The sequence below is a fragment of the Drosophila simulans genome, chromosome 3R (assembly GCF_016746395.2).
Source record: "Drosophila simulans strain w501 chromosome 3R, Prin_Dsim_3.1, whole genome shotgun sequence".
Classification (NCBI taxonomy): domain Eukaryota; kingdom Metazoa; phylum Arthropoda; class Insecta; order Diptera; family Drosophilidae; genus Drosophila; species Drosophila simulans.
In genome coordinates this window covers 6,222,116-6,236,801 of record NC_052523.2, presented here as the reverse complement: position 1 = coordinate 6,236,801, position 14,686 = coordinate 6,222,116, and the positions used below count along the sequence as shown (strand labels likewise).

At 48.1% G+C, this 14,686-nt stretch overlaps 6 protein-coding genes across 6 annotated transcripts; 3 read left to right on the top strand and 3 right to left on the bottom strand.

Annotated features, from left to right (window-relative positions):
* Positions 1-50: 50 nt before the first annotated feature.
* Positions 51-4,896, top strand: LOC6727383 (phagocyte signaling-impaired protein). The gene is made up of 7 exons (XM_016175669.3): positions 51-460; positions 550-774; positions 1,771-2,263; positions 2,324-2,723; positions 2,789-4,072; positions 4,136-4,334; positions 4,395-4,896. Exons 1-7 carry the CDS (start codon positions 400-402, stop codon positions 4,577-4,579), a joined length of 2,847 nt encoding a protein of 948 aa, XP_016033919.1. The 5' UTR covers positions 51-399; the 3' UTR covers positions 4,580-4,896.
* On the bottom strand, positions 4,648-6,324 carry LOC6727382 (zinc finger protein 449). The gene is made up of 5 exons (XM_016176379.3): positions 6,175-6,324; positions 5,620-6,113; positions 5,427-5,561; positions 5,226-5,336; positions 4,648-5,160 (listed from the first exon to the last, which is right to left on the bottom strand). The coding sequence occupies exons 1-5, from the start codon at positions 6,322-6,324 to the stop codon at positions 5,022-5,024; spliced, it is 1,029 nt and encodes a 342-aa protein (XP_016033918.1). The 3' UTR covers positions 4,648-5,021.
* A 144-nt stretch (positions 6,325-6,468) lies between these two features.
* On the top strand, positions 6,469-7,936 carry LOC6727381 (zinc finger protein 184). The gene is made up of 4 exons (XM_002102730.4): positions 6,469-6,645; positions 6,704-7,206; positions 7,271-7,405; positions 7,567-7,936. The coding sequence occupies exons 1-4, from the start codon at positions 6,520-6,522 to the stop codon at positions 7,772-7,774; spliced, it is 972 nt and encodes a 323-aa protein (XP_002102766.1). The 5' UTR covers positions 6,469-6,519; the 3' UTR covers positions 7,775-7,936.
* On the bottom strand, positions 7,930-9,704 carry LOC6727380 (zinc finger protein 271). The gene is made up of 5 exons (XM_016176378.3): positions 9,438-9,704; positions 8,617-9,377; positions 8,424-8,558; positions 8,245-8,355; positions 7,930-8,185 (listed from the first exon to the last, which is right to left on the bottom strand). Exons 1-5 carry the CDS (start codon positions 9,582-9,584, stop codon positions 8,032-8,034), a joined length of 1,308 nt encoding a protein of 435 aa, XP_016033917.1. The 5' UTR covers positions 9,585-9,704; the 3' UTR covers positions 7,930-8,031.
* Positions 9,705-10,123: 419 nt separating this feature from the next.
* Positions 10,124-12,649, top strand: LOC6727379 (zinc finger protein 888). Its single transcript, XM_002102728.3, has 5 exons — positions 10,124-10,439; positions 10,495-11,495; positions 11,654-11,788; positions 11,846-11,956; positions 12,360-12,649. Exons 1-5 carry the CDS (start codon positions 10,275-10,277, stop codon positions 12,505-12,507), a joined length of 1,560 nt encoding a protein of 519 aa, XP_002102764.2. The 5' UTR covers positions 10,124-10,274; the 3' UTR covers positions 12,508-12,649.
* Positions 12,078-14,403, bottom strand: LOC6727378 (endoribonuclease ZC3H12A). Its single transcript, XM_016176377.3, has one exon. It carries the CDS (start codon positions 14,228-14,230, stop codon positions 12,614-12,616), a length of 1,617 nt encoding a protein of 538 aa, XP_016033916.2. The 5' UTR covers positions 14,231-14,403; the 3' UTR covers positions 12,078-12,613.
* Between the last annotated feature and the right edge of the window lie 283 nt (positions 14,404-14,686).

Below are 14,686 nucleotides of genomic sequence, written 5' to 3'. Positions count from 1 at the left end.
ATTTGTGATTTGAGCGAACACCCCTATTGTCGGCATGCTCTTCTCGAAAAATACCAGAAAATACTGGAGAAAATACAGGGGCCGCTCTCTTCTCTCCGAATATGCAGTCTGAAGTTTTTTTTATTTTGAATAAAATTTAAAGTCACTAGTTTCTATGAAAATAAGCACATAATTAGCCTACGACCGCGTGATTCGAGTGCCCGAGAGCCAGCCGCCCGTCCCCGACCGCCCAAATACCGCGGGCAACCCAAGGAGAGCCCCAAACGATTGCAGGAAATTGATCAACGGCAGACGACAGCGTGCCGCAAACCTTAAAAGAGAGCGAGTCTCAGTGCGAGGTGCATGCAGCACGTTGTAATTAGGTTAGCAGCATAAAGCAGCACCACATAACACGATAACATGGCACAGCAGCAGGGCATGGACTCGGCCCTGTTCGAGCGGCGACTGCGGCCGGTCTACGGTGAGTGTGGTGTCCGTGTCCCCGGCGGAATGGGGCGCTCCATGTGCCGGGTCCACAGTCTCACAGACTAACATCTCAATCCTCTGCAGACAACCTGGAGGTGGGCAACAATCGCAAGGCTCTGCAGGAATCCGAGAAGTTGCTACGCAAACATCCCAACCTGCTCTGCGCCCGGGCGTTGAAAGGCCTCTCGCTCCTGCGACTGGGACGCTATGACGAAAGCCACGGATGCCTCCAGACCGTTGCCGAAGAGAAGCCCACGGACGACTCCACGCTGCAGGTGCTGTCCTTCTGCTACCGCGAAATGGAACAACGTACGTATGGGCAAACTACGGCAGGGCTGATGTACTGAGCCCACGTGGAGCCACAGTTTGCTGGGGATTAGGTTTTGACAAATGTAAGATTGATAACGTACTAAGAATGGTCTAGGAGGTACGTTACCTCAACTGGAAGCTCTTTAGGAGTATGCTAGAACCAACTAGCCATAAACTCTTAAAGCACGAACCTGGTCTTATATGGAAACCAAGAACCTCGTTCTAATGCGATGAAGAAGGGCGACAGCCATCACAAGTAGCTCCTAATAGGCTATAAATTCTTACTTTCATTTATGAAATTATCTTATGAAGCAAATTTGTTAAGTTTTGAATAACCTTTTGTAATTAAATATCCAATTTTAAATCTAAAAACGAAATACTTGTGTGAGGCAAGTACTAATTGTATGTATAAATAATGATTGAGGAAGAATATTTGTTCTTTCAAATGTGTAAAGGTTACAGACATGCTAGAATTTAAATTCTATAAAAAAGAATAGCTTCCTTTTGCATTAGTTAAATGCTTGTAGATGTCTAGAAAAAACAACCTTCATTGATCATTAAGAATTCCATTCCTTTGAATATAATTAAAGTTTACAAAATATTTTCAAGCTTAGATTTTGAGATAATATTAATATTTATTTTTATTTATTTAAATACGAAACCATGGTCGATCAAACGATACAATTTGTTGAGCATTTCTAAAATCGATTGATGTTTACAAAGCAACATTTTTAAGTAAGAATATTTCTTAGCCACATCTGTGGGGCGATATCCGCTAAGTGAATCCCCTAGAGACGCCCCTGCTACGCACACGAAGTGGCCACAATTCATATTTTCGTATTTTCTTGGCACGCGCACCTCGCCCGACTAATTAAAATCGCATTCTCTTAGTCGGACGACGGGCGGCAAGTGCGTGCCAACGATCTGAATATATAGATACCTGTACCTGCGCAAACTAAAATCGCTAATAATATATAAATATCCACCTCTTTGCAGTGGACAAAATTGTGGAGCTGTACCAGCACGCTGTGAAGCAGAATCCGGGCAACGAGGAGCTGCTCGCCCACCTCTTCATCTCGCATGTGAGAGTGGAGGACTACAAGGCGCAGCAGGCGGTGGCCCTGCAGCTGTACAAGGCGCAGCCGAAAAATGCCTACTACTTTTGGTCGGTGATCAGCGTAGTCTTCCAGGGAATCCGTGGACCGGAGTCGGCGCTGCCCGAGAAGCGGAAAATCTACTTGGGACTGGCGCAACGCATGGTCGACAAGCACATCAAGGAGGGCAAAATGGAGACGGAACAGGAGGCCTTCCTCTATCTGCACATACTTAAGCTACAAAACAAGTACCAGGAGGCGTGGGAATTCCTTACTGGTGAGCTGTGCGCGAAACTGTACCCCGGTGCTCCAGTCAGCATGAAGTTCGAGCTGCTCAAGGAGCTGGGAAACTGGCGGGAGTTGAATGAGCTGCTGCAGCAGCTGCTGGACGCAGAGTGAGCCTTAACAATAAGTATATGTATGACTACGTTTTCTAAGTTTTTTTTATCCCAAAGTCGTGATCGTTGGGACTTCTACAAGGAGTATATCCAAAGCTCGTTCGAGCTGCTAAAACTTACGCCGCAGGGCGTGGAGAACGGGGATAAGGACTCTCTGGCCAGGTGTCAGGAGTTCCTTCAGCGCATCATTGACTCCTCGGAGCGCCAGAGAAGGGGACCCTATCTGGCACGGTTGGAGCTACACCAGCGCATGCGAGCGGAGCAATTGCCGGCGGAAAAACTAATCGGTGACTTTGACGAGATGGTCATTGAGTACTTCCGTCTGTTCGGCGACAAATCGTGCTGCACTCACGATATCGCCTTGTTCTTGCCTTCGATCAGCATGAACCAGAGGCAAGCGCTGGCCAGCAAGTTGTTGTTGGAGAGCGGAGTAACCTCCACGTCGCTTCCGAAAAATGTAAGTACGCGAAAACTATAAATTCAACTCTGAGTCTAACGATCGGTAATATATGATTATTGTAGAAAGAGCAGTTGCAGAAACATCTCTGCGCTCTGCAAATCTCTCGAATGTGCGGCTCCCACATGGATCTGCCTGCGGACCACCTGCTTGCCTTCTACACGGCGCTCAAGCTGCACTACGAGCACGGCAGGAGTACTTTCGGTAAGAAGTTGCTGGCCACGGAAATGGGACCATCTGATGCGTACGCCCTGCTGGCGGCAAATGTGATGTACGATCTGAGTAGGCGGGAAAATAAGTCGGATCACCTGTTCGAGGCGCTGTGCCTGCTGCAGTATGTTCTGCGGAACAGTACGAGTAACTTCCACGTGAAACTGCTGAGTCTAAAGATCTACCATCTGTTTGGCTGCCAAGTGGGCGCACAGGAGATGTACGAGTATCTGGACATTAAGCAGATTCAGCTGGACTCCATGGGCTATGTGCACTGCCAACTGTTGCCTCTTGGAGGTCGCTTCTCGGGCAATCGAAACGTGTACGATGCCACCCTAAAGTTTTTTACGAACAGCTATAAGGAAAGGCTGGAATACATTGCGTTAACATATCGCTTTTGCACGTTTTCAAAGATGGAGGAGTTCATGAACTTCAAGGAGCGGTTAACCAACAGCTTGCAGTACGTGGCCTGCTCGGTGGAGGCGCAGATCTGTGACTTGGTCAGTTGCTATGGCAATATCACGCAGAATCTATCCGCATATGTAGCGATGAGTATTGAGCCGGCGGAGGACCGGATCGCTTGGCATGAGTTGAGCGACAATCGCGACTTAGGGGCCATTATCCGATGGGATCCGCTACATGAGGTAGACGCCGAGGAGGAGCGCAGGCAGTCATTCGACCAGGAAGTCGAGGTGCTACAAATACGATCGCTGATGCTCCGACTCTTTGCCTCCTTCATCGACTTGTACCACGGCGCGGGCTTAAAGGATTCGGCAGCGGGAGCGGAGACGACCACCTTGGAGCTCCTGCGGGAGTCCTGGACGGGATTATTCCAGAGATTGCGCTTGATGAACTACAAGCCGTTGGCGCAAAAATTTCTAGTCAATCTGCTGCCCACACGCCTTCACCTGCTGCTCGACATGCCATACGAACGTTTCTTTGACGACCTTGCCCAGTTGGTCCTCGACTTGCAGAGCGGGTCGGCAAAGCTGGCCGAGCAGTGCAAGCGGGTGGGTGACAACGTTATAGCGACTATGGAGCTGTGCGTGCAGACCATCAACGAGAGCAACGAAAGCAACGGCATGGACGGTCTGTGGAAGCGGCGAGGTCAGCAGCAGAGAGTGGCAGCCAGTTTAGAGGTAACTTGTTGGTAGTGAAGGCAGATAATCTTATATTCACCTATGTTCTTATAACTTTTCCAGATGCTATCGCTGTACGCTTTCCTGCTGTCCGTGTTGAACGACAAGCTGCAGGTCAGCTCAAAGACCAAGACCAAGAAGAAGCCGGTGGAAAACAAGGTGGATGGACCGCAGCCGATCAGTGAGAAGGAGCGCAGCCAGATGTTGCAGGAGCTGATGCGACAGCTGAAGCACAAGCTTGAGGCCTGCGACACGGCTATACGTAAGTGGCTGTAAACAAATCGCGCAAAGATAAGCTAAGGTAGAATTCTCCAATCCTTAGGCTCCTGGAAGGCGCCCGTGCTGCCACGAGACCTCAGCTCCTTCATGTCTGACATGTCGCTGAAGCCGGAGGTGGAAGCCACGCTCATCGGCGATGTTTCGGCTACCTTCAAGGACTCCCACGAGCTGATGGTCACCGAGCTGCGCAATCTGCTCAAGGACAAGATACGCATGGTGGCCAAGTAGATGCTTCTTTGCTGTGCAAAGGCCATCAGCCAGCCAGTCCGGTCATCGTTGCCCCCACACAATCCAAGTTCATAGTTTGTTATTTAATTTTGTTAACGGATACAACCGACCTCATAATCCTTCTACACTACAATTATCTCGAACACCAGCGCCAAGTCAGCACTTATCAATCACTTTTCGGCATTTCCCCCGTACAACACATAGAAGTTGTAAAATTTGTAAAACAAAAGTTAGAAAAGAACAAAACAAAGAAAAAAGATTGCGTACCGCTTTGCAAGTAAGTCAAATAAAAGAAGAAATTGTAAAAATGTAAACAATTTGTTTTTTTTTTTAGAATGTTTCTTAGTTTTGTGAAATCTTTCTAGCAAACTTTATATAACAAAGGTCGTATGTACAGAGTTTTAAGCATTCAGCAAAGGTAAAATGTCGCGATCTTATTAAATTAAGCATTAGCTACAGTAATCCCCACTTTGAAGGTACTTAGATAGGCAGTCAGTCGTGGATCATTTAGATGCTGTTGGGTTTGCAGATGCGCCACGAGATTGTGAATGCGAGCGAAGCTTTTGTTGCAGAGTTGGCATCTGAAGTAATAATAGAAAAGTGATTAGATTTGAGTTTGATTTCGTTTAGAACCGAAACCACTTACATGTGGGGTTTCTCGCCTGTGTGCGTCTTGTAGTGCATTTTAAGGACACTGGCGTATGTGAACTTCTTTCCGCAGGTCTTGCAGGCATAAGGACGCTCATTTCGGTGGGTTCTGTTGAGGAAATACAAATAATTAGTAGAGCTTCCAAATGATACAGAAATGCTTTTGCTGGAATAGCTAAGTAATTATATATTTGCTTACCTTTCATGCTTAACGAGGGAAGTGCGATCCGCGAAGTTGCGTTGGCAATATTGGCAGGTATATGGTTTAGCTCCCGTGTGCTGGCGAATGTGGCGCTTCAGCTGGTAGTTGACGTGGAAGCTCTTGTGGCAGATCCTAAAAAGAACCGCATGACAGACATTTATATATACAAGAAACTGGTAAGTACACCTACTCGCACTCGTAAGGCCGCTCATCGTTGTGTCTCCGCATGTGGGTGTCCAGCGTGCTCTTCCTGGGATATCCATTGCCGCAGATCTCGCACACATGTAATTTAGCAGTGACGGCAGGAGCAGGAGCAGGTTCAGGGACAGAAGCAGGATAGGGAGCAGGAAGCGTTTGCACCGTTAGAACTGTGAGCCTTTCCTTTTCCGCCGGTTCGGGTGGCGTTTCCTCTATGGGATCATCCGTAGACCAAACTCCCTCTTCAAGTACCTCATCCTCTGGTGATTCAAGATGCTCAGTCTCGATTGGTGGCGCAGTTGAAGGACCCACTCGTTGCACCACCTCCTTGACCACCTCTTGCTCGACTGCATCCTTTACCACGTATTCTCTGAGAAATTCATTGGAGCGCTGGCAAATCTGTCGGAATTTGTGGGCCAGCGTTAGAAATGCCTTGCATCTGAGGCAGATTCTGGTGGGCAGCACTTCCTCCTCCGTTGCCCTTATCTGTGGATGAGAGAATACTTGAATTTAATTAGAAAGATCAAGGAAAACAAACGGATCCCACCTGAATTCCACTCAAACTTTCGATTTTGTCGCAAAGGGATACGCCACCGGACAGCCTATCGTCTGCCGTCTGGAAAATGGACACCATGTGGGCTTCGCCATCCTGCAGGCAAGTCCTGCACAGGGTCATCATGTTCAATCGTATCTCCATTTGAACCAAGCGAGTTGGCCGACAAAAATTAACGATCAAAATAACTCTGCTTCTTCTTCGCTGATTTCGCCATTCACCGATATCTATCGAAGGGCCGATTGCCATTCGCCCCGAAGCCGCACAAATTTTAATTGTTTGGTCGGTAAACAAACAAAAATTAAATATTTCGGAATTTGTACCTACAATAACAGAAGAATGCATACCAACGTGGATAACAGGGACCTAAAGTGTCGCATCTGCTTGGTGCAGCCTAAGGATGAGTCTCTCATGCCCACGGAGCCAGATTTTCCAGATCAAATCAAACGATGCACTGGAGTTGAAGTGGGTTTTTGAATATTTTTATTATGATATATATTACCCCTTTAAAACCTACCCACAGTTGAGCGAGAGTCCCGACTGGCCCAATAGCATCTGCACCAGCTGCGCCCTGTTGCTCAGAGCGGCCCTCAAACTAAGATCTCTTTGCCAGCAGACGGAGAAGGAGCTGAAGGAGCAGAAGCTGCAGGAGATTAACATTGAGGTTGTTAACGATGAGCAGGAGACGACCAAGAATAAAAGTGAATCAAGAGACCTGTCCAAGAATGAGGCTACCGGTAGCGACAGCGAGTTGGAGTACGAGTACCTAGAGTCATACGATGTAACGCTGGAGAGCAGCGAGGATGTGGCCTGTAGTGCCGATGAATTGGTCAGCATAGAGCCTGCCATCTCCGCTCCAGAGGAATCTGTCTGTTCACTCAGTCCCAAACCGGTAACTTTTGAGGACGAGGACTCCGGACAGGCTGCTTCCTTTAGCTGCAGCATATGCAACAATGTCTACTCAGAGCGCGTAAAGTTGACCAACCACATGAAAGTCCACAGTGCGGAGAAGCCACACGAATGCGAGTAAGCAGGGATTTGGATTTGGCTTCATCGTATCCTATAATCGTAAAATCCCATCATCTTATAGAATCTGCCACAAACGTTTCCGACAGACTCCGCAGCTGGCGAGGCACATGAACACGCACACCGGTAATCGCCCCTACAAATGTGACTACTGCGACTCCAGGTTCGCCGATCCCTCCACTCGCATTAAGCATCAGAGGTAGGTAAATACATATAGGGCGTTCATAACTGAAATAAATGTGATAGATTTCTGTTAATCAGCTTCAACGTCAATTAATTGTTAACAAGTCTTGATAGAAGTTACTTCAAATCTAAAACTTAAGTCATGCAAGGAAGTTTCTAACGTTAAATATACTTTAGGGTCCACACCAACGAACGACCGTACAAATGCGAGTTCTGCAGCAGGTCCTTCGGCTACTCCAACGTCCTCCGGGTTCATCTGAAAACCCATACGGGTGAACGACCATTTAGCTGCCAGTTCTGCCAGAAGTCCTTCTCCCAGCTGCACCACAAAAACACCCACGAAAAGTCGCACAAAAGGACGAAAGGGATGAAAAAATGTCAGTGACTAAGACGAAACATTAAAGTGCAAATTACATAAGTTTCTCGTTAAATATTGTACAATATATTGGTGTATAGGTTCTAAGCTATAGTAGGGTACCGCCATTAAAATTTCTAATTTAATCAATTTTAATTTGTAAGAAAAATAAAACAAATTTGACATAAAATATATCCTGTCTACATTTATTTGCTTAATGGAAGAACTAAAACAATAGCTTACCAAATGCTTAGTCTAAACTTTGCATTAAAACTAATAAGATCAAGTCACTCTCTGAGAAACTCCGGCGTTTCCCCCTTGACATCTTCTTTTTTGGTGCTCGCTTCTGCCTCATCTCTCCAGGCGGTACGTCTATTATGCGTTTCCCGATGCAAACGCAATTTGTAGGCCTTCACAAATCCCTTGCCGCAAAGATCGCAACTGAAAGAGAATAGCTATTATAGCAGGATAATGGAGCAGCAAAATATATTGATGCTTACACATGCGGCTTCTCCCCCGTGTGAATCATCTTGTGGAACTTCAGATTGTCCGAGTAGGTAAACGTTCTGCAACAAACGTCGCACTCGTAAGGACGCTCCTTGGTGTGAATTCTGGAGAGTAATAAAGTCAGTTTTATTTACTTTCAACTGTTTCGAATATTTCTCATTATTCAGATCACCTATGATGTTTGGTTTTCGTGGATCGATCTGCGAAGGCAGCTGGACAGTAGTTGCACTTGTATGGTCGGTTCCCCGTGTGCGTGTTCATGTGCCGCACCAGCTGTTGATTCTGCACAAAGCCTCTTCCGCAGATCCTATAAAATGAGATTGTATTATTCATAGTTACTATTTACTTTCTGCTGTTAAACTTACTCGCACTCGTGTGGTTTAACGCCAGAATGGAATTTCATGTGCTCGGTGAGACGCGCCTGAGTCGGATAGGTATTTCCGCATACATCGCAGATGTATGCGCTCAGCTTGTTGCGCGGCTTCCTGCCCACCTTCTTTTTGAAGGCTTCGACTTCTGGGCTATTCTTGTGGTATGCAACTGGCTTCCTGCCCGATTGGACGCGTTTTTCCGGCTTAGCATGAGTTGGGTTATAGTCTTCGTCAGAGTCGAGTACATCTTCAGCAATTTCTTCTTCGGTCGATTCTTTTGTGGCAACATCTGTGCCGGTGGATCCCTTTTCCTGTGCGATTTCCGGCGAGTTTTCGTTGGTGAGCAGTTCGTATTCCTCGTATTCAGCATAGGTTTCAGCCTCCTCGATCTCAGACGGCACCGGCTGCGTGCGATCGTGCACATCGAACATATTGGTATCGTCAGCGTCACCATCATCCACGACATAGGTGATAACCTCATGTTGCTGATCCTCCTCGCCCTCCACTTTCATGCCACCATCCAGCTGACTGGCGTAGTCCTCCCATGACTTCAGCACGCTCTCCACCGAAAGGTCCTCCGCGATGCTAAGCAAATCCCCTTCGCCGCCGGCATTAGCATTGCTGGCCTCCCGGTCCAGCATGTCCATAATGTGCTGATGGGATCGCTGGCATGTCAGACGGAACTTGTAGCAGAGTCGCAGGCAGCGCACGCACTTGCTGCACATCTTGTCCGGGAAGTTGTCATCTAGGCTGACCTGTATGGGTTGGAATAATTGATATTTAAAATACGCAAATCGAGCCGGATTCCCACTTACTGGAATGCCTGCGCAAATATGCAGCATTTGGTCCAGGCGCGTGCTGGCCGTTTCGCTGAATATGTCGTGGAGCAGCTCATCGCCCTCGGTAGGATTGTTCAAGCAAACGCGGCACACCACCCACTTCTCGTTGGACTCAGTTTTCATGGCAAATTCTATAAAACAATCACTTCGGTTGTTGCAAACGAATCAAACAGCTGAATTCAAGCGTCCACGGCCAGTGAGCATTCACAGCGAAACGCGCCCGCCAAAGCTGATACGGTGAATGCACGTTATGAACGAAATGCATGGAGCGTACAGATTACATAGCTGTAAGTGCACTTCTTACCAAACAGATGTTTTAAATAATTATTTTGGTAGATAATAATATACAAATTTGCGTAATTTCATTACCTGCCTCTATGATTGTATTTAAAGAAAATAATTTATGTTCGTTGATTTTATAAAATAGGAAAAAAAATTGTTCTATTAATGTAGTTTTGTTACGGTCACTTATGAAACTATGGAACTTTAATGAATTTGACAATTAAACTGCTTAAATGAGCTGGTTTTTATGTATTCACTGTGTAAAAACCTTGAATTCCTATTTTACTGATTTATTTGCCCACAAAATGCATTCGTATTTATATATTTAATATTTGAAGTAGCGAATGGAATACCCTTTACGTCGACAGTGTTCACCCTGTATGGCGTCATTCGCATTGCAACGCGTGCACTTTGCTCCAGACTACAATCTATTTTTTTTGGCGTCGTCTTCGTCCAGCGAGCGTGTTAATCGAAATATTAGAGCGGAGAGTAAGTAGCCTCCTGGAAGAGATCCATCTCCTATTCGAGACAATGAGAGACTCGGCGGCACATGCGAGTCCGGCGGCGGCGGCAACGCAGAAGTGGATCGTTTGCCGGGTTTGCCTGCAGCAGCCCAAGGAGCCCATGGCCAGCATTTTCAACGACGATTCGGAAAAGGATCTGACCCACATGATACGCGAGTGCGGCGGAGTGCCCGTAAGTTTGTCCCGTTGGACCACCGAACTATTTAACAATGCAATTTCCTTGGCAGATCAAACAGTTCGATCACTATCCGGATAAGATATGCGAGAAGTGCTTCAAGGTGCTGAAAATGGCATTTAAGTTCCGAGAGACCTGCCAAAGATCGTACGGCCATCTGCGGCAGTTCGTTGGACCCGTAGAGGTGGAGCAGCGAACACCGGAGAAGAAGGGCGCGGAGCCAGCCACCAAGCTGGAGCCGGATGCCGATCCCGATGAGGCGGATCAGGAGCCAGAGCATGACGAGGAAGACGAGGATGTGGACCTGGACGAGAGCAACTATGCCGAGGCGGAGGATGCCGCCGAAACGCAGGGTGGTGTCTTCCACGACGAGATGGAGGATGGCATCCTCGTGGAGCTGGAAAAGGATCGCATTGTGCATGTGAAGAGCGAGCAGGTGGAGGAGGACGGCATAATCGAGGAGGTTTATGACGTTTACGAGACGTACGAGGGCGACCTCATCCCAGATCAAGGCTATGACCATGAGATGGCCGATCAAGCCCTGTCCGAGTTATCTGCCGAAATCGAATACCTGGATCAGGTCGAGCATGATCAGTTGACCGAAAGTGCCCACGAGGATGATGCGGATGTCGATCTGAACTCAACCGAAGAGGAGTTCGTTCCCTCAAAAAGCGTTCGCGCGTCCATCAATTCGCGGATTGCCACCAAGCGGAGAGTGAATCCCCGCAGGTCAGCTACATCGACGGTCTCGGTGGCTATGGAATCGGGTACCTCCAAGACAGCTGACCGCGGAAATCCACTTAAGATACGGCGGGGTAACAGTGATTCGGTTAGCAGCAAAATGGGCGTCAAATCCGAAAAAGACATCTCGATTGGCGAGGTGCTGGCGCGCAAGCATGCCGGCATCAAGACCAAGGGCGGCCACAAGATCCTTGTTGGCGACAAGAAGGAGTTCAAGTACATCTGCGATGTCTGCGGCAACATGTATCCCTCCCAGAGTCGCCTTACCGAGCACATCAAGGTCCACTCCGGCGTGAAGCCCCACGAGTGCGAGTAAGTAACTTCGTAGTCTTAACTGAGTGTTCACTATGTTCTCTGGAGTGTTATTACGATTCTAGCTCCTATATCCGTCTTATTCGGGTATAATGATTGTGTGGAAAGAATTTTCATTTTCAGTAAGCCTTCTTTAACTAAAATTCTTCTTTTTTCAGGATCTGTGGTCATTGCTTCGCCCAGGCTCAGCAGCTGGCACGGCACATGAACACCCACACCGGAAATCGGCCGTACAAATGCAGCTATTGCCCAGCAGCCTTCGCCGACTTGTCCACGCGTAACAAGCACCACAGGTAAGTTGGTGAGCTCCAAACCAAACCCGATTTGAACGAATTATTACCCTTTTGCAGAATCCACACCAACGAGCGACCCTACGAGTGCGACGTTTGCCACAAGACATTTACTTACACCAACACCTTGAAGTTCCACAAAATGATTCATACGGGAGAGAAGCCGCACGTGTAAGTTCCGCTTTCCCCCAGCGGTTACAGTCCGTATTCTCTAGCACGAACTTTCACAAATTGTTTATGCAGACATTAGCTTCAGAAGCAGATTGAGTTTTTTGACATAGAGAGATGGAAATGGTTTATAAAAATATACTTTTTATTCTATAAGAATGTACAATTCACAGTGGAAACTATTTTGAAAGAGCCATGCTGTTTCAAAAGATTATTGTTACGTAGTCATTACGTAGTATATTAATATTTCGAGTTTAGCTGATTGTTTATTAGGTGTCTGAGGAGTAGGTAATATTAGATAAACAGGGAATGAAGGATTAGTGTTTAAATATTATAAGTTATAAGGAAGACATAAATTAATCAAGGATTCTAATCAATTTAAAACACGTTTGCTCTCTCTCTTTAGCTGCGATGTGTGCGGCAAGGGATTCCCGCAGGCGTACAAACTGCGTAATCACCGGGTCATCCACGAGAGGCGCGGCCAGTCCGCACGGGAATCCGTGCCCGGGCTGCTGCCCTACGACACGGCCAACATCGTTGGCCTGGATATGTAAATTTCGAGCGAGGACTCCACGTCGTCCCAAAGCGACACTTTACACTTTAAGCAGAAACACGCGTGTAATTACACATCTAATTATATTGATGAAATTTAAGCCTAGCCTAATTATGCGGAAATAAATTAAGTATAGCCGCGCATATGGTCTTGGCGTCGGTCTCCTCCGGATAGAGCTGCAGTACGGCGTGCACCTGGTGCGGCGGGAACAGGCTGCCCAGGTGATAGCGCAGCAATCGGCGCTGCTCCTCCCGCGGAAGCTGCTGCGAGGCGTGCAGCTCCTCGTTGATGCGTGAATCGGAGGCGGATAGATGGGCGAAGTTGTGAGCGGGCAGTGGCAGACCCAGTCCCTGATCCGTGACCGGGGCGGATGGCGTGCGCGTCAGATACTGGTGGTGATAATTGGTGCTGGAGTTGGACTGCTGATGCTGCTGCTGTGCCTGGTGTTGTTGTTGCTGGAGGGGAGCACTGTAGGTGGGCACCAGCAGGCGGTAGGCGGGCGGCGGTTGTTGGCGCTGCAGCTTCTTGTGGCGGTTGGGCTGGCTGGATTCCACGGAACCCTCCGAAAGGTCCATTTGTGCGGAGAAGCCCTGACATACCTGTTCGATGGTATTGGACTTGGTGCGCCCCAGTGGTTCCCGGCTAATCAGTGAGTTGATCTTAATATTGTTATTATTGCCACCCGGACTGATCATCTGTTGGCCACCGTTCGTGTGCAGAGGCGCGCTGTGGGAGGCCTGCAGCGGGAGGCGCTGCAGCAGTGGCGTCTGATTGTGATGTCGGAACTTGCACTTCTGCCCGTAGGTACATTTCTTGCCGTACGGACACAACTGCTGCGCATCCGCCATTTTCTGCTGCGTCTGCGAGCATAGGAAGAGGTCCAGATTTGGACCCGATCTGCCTAGCGGATCGTCGGGTGGCATGAAGATGTCATTTACGAACGAGTACATCAACAGGCGCTCCTGCACCACGCGCCTGAACTCGTTGCTCTCCAGGATCAGATCCCTGTAGTTGTCGTTGGACACCACAATGCCGTCGGTTTCCACTGCCAGCTTGAGTATGAAGCGATCATCGTAGCAGGACACACGCTTGCCATCCAGATGTCGCGATGGCGTGAACACCAGGTATCTTTCGTGCTCCAGCTCGTAGAGCAGCTCCTGGTCGGCTATGTTGTTGTTCGCCATCTCCTTGCGCCAGTTGGGCACGAAAGCGGTGATGTCGCGATGGCCACGCTGACGGAACCAGTCCACACAGATGCGAATGCCGCGACAGGAGAATACCAGGTTGTTGCCGTGCGAAAGCGCCACATTACTGCCATCGATTACGATGTGTCGCAAGCCAGAGCTGTTGCTAATGCCGGTCGGGGAGGATAGAGTGCTGGTCATGGCGGATGGACTGCCGCCGATGTGGGCGGGCCGCGGTGCATCGGCCGTCAGCTTGATCAGCTCCGCCAGAAGCTCGTTCTGCTTGGCTTCCGAGCCGAGGCGCGTCAGCGCCGAATGGATGGACTGTTCGCTGTAGCCCAGCTTCTTGGCGAACTCCAGGTTCTGGCGCTCCGTCGTGCGGATGGGACTCTGGCTCTCATCGTCGTCGGAGCAGCTTTCCTGCTTTCTCACTGGCAACTTGTTGCTGCTGCCGTGTTGTTGTTGTTGCTGGTGTACCTGCTGTTGTTGTAGCTGCTGTTTGTGTTGCTCCTGCACTTCGCAATCCATATTGATGCGCATCTAACTGACCAGCGACTGGCTTTCCCTCGGCTGCTCGATCCTGCTGTTTGTTTTGCCCGATTCCTTGCGTTTTTAGCTGTTCTCTGCAGCAAGTTCCGTCTATTTACATTTACAGACTAGAGCTGGGTTGCCCATTCGCGGTGCTATCGATGCTTTATCGAACTTTTCGGTCAGCGAAACAACAATGTTGCCTTGGTATCGATAGTAACAGAGCTAGGCGCCATAAGATACGCTCACCGCTAATTTGGAGGACAGGAAACGGATTCATCTTCCTCTTATTCAGATTTAAAATGCCCGCCAAATATTTATAATATGTAATATCGAATCTTTAATCTTTAATCTTTGCCAGACTATCTTGCAAATTAAACGTATTTACATACGTGTTCCATACAAAAACATATAGAAATATTTAAATATATAAAATTTATATTTTAGCTTCAACCTTACACTATCCAA

Bases quoted from the DNA above. Each gene is read 5' to 3' on its own strand.
- LOC6727383 (XM_016175669.3), top strand. From the start codon at position 400: ATGGCACAGCAGCAGGGCATGGACTCGGCCCTGTTCGAGCGGCGACTG. The intron at 775-1,770 runs GTACGTATGGGC...ACCTCTTTGCAG, and splicing joins CTACCGCGAAATGGAACAAC to TGGACAAAATTGTGGAGCTG. The intron at 2,264-2,323 runs GTGAGCCTTAAC...TTTATCCCAAAG, and splicing joins CAGCAGCTGCTGGACGCAGA to TCGTGATCGTTGGGACTTCT.
- LOC6727381 (XM_002102730.4), top strand. From the start codon at position 6,520: ATGCATACCAACGTGGATAACAGGGACCTAAAGTGTCGCATCTGCTTG. The intron at 6,646-6,703 runs GTGGGTTTTTGA...ACCTACCCACAG, and splicing joins AACGATGCACTGGAGTTGAA to TTGAGCGAGAGTCCCGACTG. The intron at 7,406-7,566 runs GTAGGTAAATAC...AATATACTTTAG, and splicing joins ACTCGCATTAAGCATCAGAG to GGTCCACACCAACGAACGAC.
- LOC6727379 (XM_002102728.3), top strand. From the start codon at position 10,275: ATGAGAGACTCGGCGGCACATGCGAGTCCGGCGGCGGCGGCAACGCAG. The intron at 10,440-10,494 runs GTAAGTTTGTCC...TTTCCTTGGCAG, and splicing joins GCGAGTGCGGCGGAGTGCCC to ATCAAACAGTTCGATCACTA. The intron at 11,789-11,845 runs GTAAGTTGGTGA...ACCCTTTTGCAG, and splicing joins ACGCGTAACAAGCACCACAG to AATCCACACCAACGAGCGAC.
- LOC6727378 (XM_016176377.3), bottom strand. From the start codon at position 14,230: ATGCGCATCAATATGGATTGCGAAGTGCAGGAGCAACACAAACAGCAG.
- LOC6727380 (XM_016176378.3), bottom strand. From the start codon at position 9,584: ATGAAAACTGAGTCCAACGAGAAGTGGGTGGTGTGCCGCGTTTGCTTG. The intron at 8,559-8,616 runs GTAAGTTTAACA...CTCATTTTATAG, and splicing joins GTTAAACCACACGAGTGCGA to GATCTGCGGAAGAGGCTTTG. The intron at 8,356-8,423 runs GTGATCTGAATA...ATTACTCTCCAG, and splicing joins ACGAAAACCAAACATCATAG to AATTCACACCAAGGAGCGTC.
- LOC6727382 (XM_016176379.3), bottom strand. From the start codon at position 6,324: ATGGAGATACGATTGAACATGATGACCCTGTGCAGGACTTGCCTGCAG. The intron at 6,114-6,174 runs GTGGGATCCGTT...TCTCATCCACAG, and splicing joins AAAGTTTGAGTGGAATTCAG to ATAAGGGCAACGGAGGAGGA. The intron at 5,337-5,426 runs GTAAGCAAATAT...TTTCCTCAACAG, and splicing joins TCCCTCGTTAAGCATGAAAG to AACCCACCGAAATGAGCGTC.